Source organism: Glandiceps talaboti, chromosome 1 (assembly GCF_964340395.1).
Source record: "Glandiceps talaboti chromosome 1, keGlaTala1.1, whole genome shotgun sequence".
NCBI classification, from domain to species: Eukaryota; Metazoa; Hemichordata; class Enteropneusta; family Spengelidae; genus Glandiceps; species Glandiceps talaboti.
Genome location: NC_135549.1, coordinates 12301488 through 12308493, shown reverse-complemented (window position 1 = coordinate 12308493; position 7006 = coordinate 12301488). Strand labels below are relative to the sequence as shown.

The window sequence follows — 7006 nt, the reverse complement described above, 5'->3', positions numbered from 1 at the left end:
TTTTGGGCAATGATCGACTTGATGATATAGAGAATCTCTACGGTGTACACTGAGAGATTATTTTCTTTTTAACCCACCCCCTCCCTCCCCAATATGTCAAGGCAAAAACAGAATAAATTCATCATGTTGTATTGAATCTTCACATTCCTACTCTAGTGCTAATATAGAGATTATAGAGTCTCTCTACAACATCTATGGGATTATCACATAGCTAGGGGGGTTCAAGTTGATTTATTCAACCTTGTATGAGGTCAAAGCACAATGTCAACTAAACAGTTCTTTTCTAGGCCACTAGCAGTATGGCATTGCTTTTTGTTAATATCAAGGACAAAACCACTGATGGCATACAAGATAATAATGTCTACTTATTTCTATTGTCAGTACAAACCAAAGTGATATAATACCTTACAGAATAGGGTAGAGTTGTATCCAATGTTAAAGTGGCCATATGGATAAGGTTTGGGTATTTATTCTGGGATTTTTAATTTATAAAACAACTTTATCATGGCATCCTACTTGAAAATTTAATGTGAAACAACATTGACAAAGTCTGTGTTTGTAACTCATTATATTGAAAAAAGCTAAAAATGTATTAAAAAGTTTGTTATTATACGTACAATAACAGAAGATTTCATACATTTATCAATCTTTTGTAATTTATTGAGTTACAAACAAGGACTTGGCATATTTTGTTTCATATTGATTTTTCAAGTATGAAGTCATGATAAAATTGTTTTATAAATTAAAAATCCCACATAAATACCCAAATCCTTATCACTATGGCCACTTTTAACATCATTATCACTCAACACAGTTAGCAAATTTTTCAAACACCACACATTTGTGAATCATGCATTTCAATTTGTATCACTCAGATCACTAAATGTCTTGGGTTGGTTTGACACACATAAAAAGCGTACAACACATAATACATTTTTCTAAAAAACAGCACTTTTTATTTAGTCTATCTTTGGTCTACATTGAGAGACCTACATGTACTTTACCCTTGCTCAGATGACATACTTACATGACAAGTAGTCACTGTGAAGTGTCAACACTGATATTTCATGTGACCAATTCTTAATACAAGATCTTCCTACTTTGGTCATTTTGAACTTGAACCTACACTGTGCAGGCTATGGTTTCAGTGGATACATGTAGGACTGGTGTAATGCTGCTTGCTTGGTAAAATATATAGACATAATTGTGCATCCTTGTATAATGACTTTGGACAAGAATGTACTGTAAACCTACATATTTTTGACACTAGAAAATTCTGTGATTTTATATTCTCAACTAGTCTCAAAGATTTGTTTTTCACAAATTACAAATCCTGGTACACTGTTGTGTTATGTACAAACAGACATTTTTAGTCACTACTTATATGATGTTTTGTTTCCAGCAAGAATAGGTCTTCAGCAAAAAAATCCAGGTTTACAGTATCAAATGTGAACACGATCATTGATCTGTAAATCATAATAGTATCTCCGGACAAACTAATGACCAAGTTTGCTGGCACAGAAATGATATATTAATTATAAAATCAGTATAAATTCTTTCCATTGGTTTTTCTACTGCATGTACCTAAACGTTTATTACACCAATATGTCTGAAAAGTTTTTTCAGCACTCTACACAGGATTGTGTGAACCTAGGAGTACTGCATGTTAACCACATAGTGATTTGACCAGTTCTGATTATAATACTAAATGGCTGTAACTTGTAAGAGATCTAAAAAGTAACATTTCAATTGTAACTATGCTAACTTTACATTTACTGTACTACAGTATCTACAGAAATATGTCTCAAATCACTGCAAAAATATGCAAAGAAATGAATGTAAATCTTATGAAATTATCGAAAATGGTAAAATTCCCTGAGTTTTAGAAATAATTTTGCTCCTATAATACTGTTTGAGCAATATTCTTTAGAAGCTATGGTGACATATGACATGTGTACTCTGTTCTCTGAACAATGTGTAGAGAATGTTAGTCTTATTACAAAAAGTACTGATTTTGAGCTCTGTCCCCTGTTTTAATATGTAACAAGTTATTAGACTTTAGGCTCCAAAGTTTCAATTCCAACCCCTTTATCACATAACTGTACAACTAGGTGATATCATTAGTCTCCACAGAAACTGTGATACACCAGCTTACATCACTTTACTAGTCTGTTACAGTGCACAGTCAGTAAATTCTGACTTACTGAGATAATGAGTCTAAAAATGCAACACAAACATTTCTTTCATTCAAATAAGAAGTATAAAACACTTGAATTTCTGAGAGCAAAGACAAAACTTGCTGACAATTCAGTTCATGTCAAGGGAAGGGCAGTCAATCATGGTGGGTTATTACTGTCACATGACTTACATGTGATCAGCACAAAGTAGCAAAATAAAATTTGTCCAAGACACTCGATACTAATCCAGCCATTCATGACTGGTTCTAAGTATCACATGGTTTACATGTTTTTCATTTATATATGCTGACAAACTGACATCTTGCAGAAACTGTCTTGTACAGTTCTTAGTCCAGTCTGTATCACCATCGAGTCTGTCTTTCTTACACACAAGGTAAATTCCAAGTTGAAGTGTAAGTAGCTGTGTCTTCTCACTGAACTACAAATGTAGAACTGATGGCCATATATACTGCAGTCCATGTACATACCGATACTTGTCAAAACAGATCTATCCAACTTTCCAATGTATGCTATGAACTGCTGTATTTTTCACCCATATCATCAACAAGTTCATTAATTATTTGTTCTTCAGTAACTGGTACAGTTGACCTTTTCCTTGGAATTAGTGACTCCAATCTTTGCCATCGATGTAACGGCCATATAATATGTGAAGCCTTGGCATGAATTAAACCAACAGCTACCTGAAGTCAGATGAAAAAATGGTCAAAGCACAAAAAAAACAAATAATGCTTGAGGTGCAATGCTGGAAATTAGACAAACTTACAAATATAAATCACCAACATATCAAATTAATGTGCTTAGATGCCATTTCTGGGTTTCTGTTACATACATAATATCTCTGTAGTTAACTTGACAAGTTGGTTACAAAGCACCCGTGGAATGTTACTGATCGATAGATTGATATCTCTCTGTGTTCTAAAAGTCTCACTCTAATTGTACATTATTCCTAATTTTCATCCTTGCAGCCCACTTTATCAAATCCTTACTATCAACGGTACATGAACCCTGTCAACATACAGGTACTACTTGCATATATTATCCATTGTATTTTGGTAGGGAACACTGGTATTAAACATGACTAGGGAACTGGGTTAGATTTTAATGTACCACCCTTCACAAAAACACTGGTGAAACCCTGGTAACATGACTTAGAAAACACTGGTGAAACCCTGGTAACATGACTTAGAAAATACTGGTGAAACCCCGGTAATATGACTTAGAAAACACTGGTGAAACACTGCTAACACGACTTAGAAACTCGGGTGGATTTTATCAACATACTACTTTAAACCAAAACATTGGTGGGAACCATAGTAACATGACTGGGTAACCCACAGAGATTTTAGCAATTTAAACAAAGCCACTGTATAAAATATGTGCTAGAAGTTATTTTTAGCAAAGTAATGTACTTACTGGACCAAAGAGATTACTGTCCATACTCTGACCATGGTGATCACCTTCCACCCAGCAGTGTCCCCTAGGAACTGTCACATATCTATTCTTGTAATGCAAGGTTCTACAACGAAAGACATGACATTAATAAGTTATTTCATATAAATCTTTCAAAAATTCTTTAAATTTACCAATATCATTTTTGTGATATGTAAAACAGTGATTATCATTCTAATAATGTAGATCCTTACACTGTCCCGTAATTTTATTTATGTTTATGTACCTCCAGTTCATTTAAGCCCCTAATGTCAATTCTGCATATATATTTATATACACAATATTTTGGCACTGTCATAATGAAGTCACAGTAGCAGAATGTCAATGGCAAGCCATATATACTAACTAATGTTTGAACAAAAATCCAAGATATAGATAATTAAGAACTGACTGTTGGCCTGCCTTGGAGATCCTGATATCGACAATGGTGGATAAATAAAGTATTGTAATTGCGGGTGACAATTAATACATACTTGACAATAGTGGGTAAATATGTATTGTAATTGAGGGTGACAACACTTACTTGACAATGGTGGGTAATTAGTATCATACTCAAGGGTGACAATACTTACTTGACAGTGTCACCTTCCAAAGCTATGATTCTCTTTACAAGTCTGGTGCCTGGGTCCCTTGGAGAGCTGGGATATAAAAAAAAGTATAACACAACACTTTATTAAGTTACAGTCGCTGCAATTTTGTAAAATATTAAACATTATTTTTGACACCAGACACAGACTTTTGGATGGAACCACATAACATATTGCTACTCGGTGAGGAAACTGTTGAGAATACTTCCAAACTGTTTGCTAAAATCTCTCTGGCATCAACAGGAGTAGTACCACAATTGAAAGACATCACATATTATTTTATTTTTTTGACTATTAGTGTAGAATGTGAAACATAAAATAAAGTGAATAGAACCCTCTTGTACAAAACATTACTTGACTTCACACTCACTCTTACATTTATTTTGGGTGACTCATTTTTGATCTAATAGTATGAATTATAAATTTTTCTCTTTGGGCAACTTCCAGAATCTGACAAAGTTTCATTCCTATCATTATACAATTGAATTCATCCATAACGATAACTTAGTGTCAATCCTTCAACAGAAATATATGAAAATGAACTTACTCAAGTGATACAATATCCCCTCTACTTATATCATAGTTTCTCACAGCCCAGCGACTCAAAAAAATAACATCATGTCCAGTTTCTCTCCTTGGGTTCAACACAGGCTATAATAAAGAAAGATAAAAAAATTACCAAAAAGTATTATAATATAGTCAAATATTAGATACAGTGAGAGAGAGAGAGAGAGAGAGAGAGAGAGAGAGAGAGAGAGAGAGAGAGAGAGAGAGAGAGAGAGAGAGAGAGAGAGAGAGAGAGAGAGAGAGAGAGAGAGAGAGAGAGAGAGAGAGAGTGAATGAGAGAGGGAGTGAGTGAGAATGTCAATGTGTATGTATTTAAATGCTAACATAATAGCAAAAGCAATATTATACATATGTGTATCATTTGATTTACAGTCTTACCAATGGGTGGTGCTCATGACTGTAATATTGATAATATTAATGTAACATGGGGGGGGGGGGGGTCAATTAATGATGATATTACCTTTGCCTATGGTGTGGTATCTTTTTTATTACACCAAACAAGCTACGTTAGTCACTGAAGTTGAGTTGAGACTGTTGAGTGTAATTGCCACTGACAGTGTTTCCATTTTGTTATGTACAACATTTTAAGGCCAATATACCAATGCTGGAGTCCATCTATCTCTATTGTTCATTTGTAAATTTTTTACTGTGGTAGATAACCTTAAAACTGTGTGCTGATTATTCTGTGTGCTAGTTACTTATCATAGCTAAATTTATCACGAACAGAACATTGCAGTTTATTCCAATGACATCATAGGGCAACATGCATATGGTTAGAAAATGAAGAACTAATATCATCCATTATTTCCAGTCTTTAGTCTATTGAAAAAGAACCCAGGGAAATTGTTTTAAGACCTATAATTGGTAACACTGTTTATGTTACTATTTTTCCTGTGGTAATTGTTAAATAGAATGACCCTGTCCAAAAACAGTGATGAAAAGTGAACATAATGTATGTGTGTTAGCGTATGTGCGTGATACATGTAAGAATACATACATGTTAAAGAGAGGCTGGGGGAATACCTTCATGATCAGATATTATTATTCTTAAACTTAAGTGAAGTGATCACAGATAAAGTGTGGTTTCATGAATGAACAAATGTGACATTTTACCTGCATCGAAGCCCCGTCTACTCTGGCAACATATCCAACGTAGTCGAGGAAAGTAATACTGACGGGCATAGCAAATACAAATCCACTTGCAAAGGCCGTAGCGAACTTCTTCCACGAACCTGCCATGTCTCTGTTTACATCAGCTGGAGCTTGTAACATGTGTAAGTGTTCATGTTACATGTGTTATGCTATCGTTCAAATATGTAAATGAGCCGGAATTTTCCATGCCCGTGGCAGGCTCACCGATGACAATTTCATACGAGCAAAGTGCGATCCAAATTGCGTATAGTAGATCGACGCCGAAAACTACTGCCAATGGCACATTTTAGGCAGAAATGGCCAGTTCTGTTGAATGTTGATGACCCGAAAAGTGAATTTAATCACAACACCAGGACTGCCCACGAGTGCGCACACGCATGCCGAATCACACGCAGTATCGTTTGACCTGTGAACGTTGACGCTAATGGCACCCTAAGTTAATGACGTTTAAACATTCGCATGGTCCAGAATAGCTTAGAGGGCCCTAGAACTGCTGCGGCCGCGGGAAGTTTAAATGTCCCCAGCTCAGACGTCTCTCTCTCGCAGCCGGGTACGTTCAGATAATTTTATAATTTTTTTTAGAAATTCAAGTACAAAAGTAGTAAATACACTGTTGTTGTTATCCAGTAAAAACCGCTTACTCACATGTTTTGTATTTTTGTAACATACATTCTCGCAAACCAGAGTTATTATTTCTACCACTACATGCCGTAAAACAGGCCGTGGTTTGCGACGATGTAACAAGATCGATGAATACGTTTTTCCGAGCTTACACCTTTCGTGGCAAACCACCAGAAAACCCCGACCCATTCCTGATATTATTGTCATGCACACATTTCGAACTGAAAATTTCATCAAATATGTGTCACCCGGTACATTCATCCATCATTTTTTTTTGTCATTTTGAAAACTTCTCACCCAAAAATGACAGTTGTCGTTTAGCGTCTGCAAGTCAATCCTCGCCCCTTTTGAGTAGTAGTTTTCCAATTCAGTGTAATTTTCATTTTAAAAAAGAAGAAGTTTAGATTAGATTATATTATATTAGATAATTTA

General features: G+C 35.1%; 1 protein-coding gene across 1 annotated transcript; it reads right to left on the bottom strand.

Annotated features, from left to right (window-relative positions):
• Window positions 1-980: 980 nt before the first annotated feature.
• Window positions 981-6349, bottom strand: LOC144438537 (mitochondrial inner membrane protease subunit 2-like). Its single transcript, XM_078127612.1, has 5 exons — window positions 5915-6349; window positions 4782-4885; window positions 4220-4285; window positions 3612-3714; window positions 981-2878 (listed from the first exon to the last, which is right to left on the bottom strand). The coding sequence occupies exons 1-5, from the start codon at window positions 6071-6073 to the stop codon at window positions 2708-2710; spliced, it is 603 nt and encodes a 200-aa protein (XP_077983738.1). The 5' UTR covers window positions 6074-6349; the 3' UTR covers window positions 981-2707.
• Window positions 6350-7006: the final 657 nt, after the last annotated feature.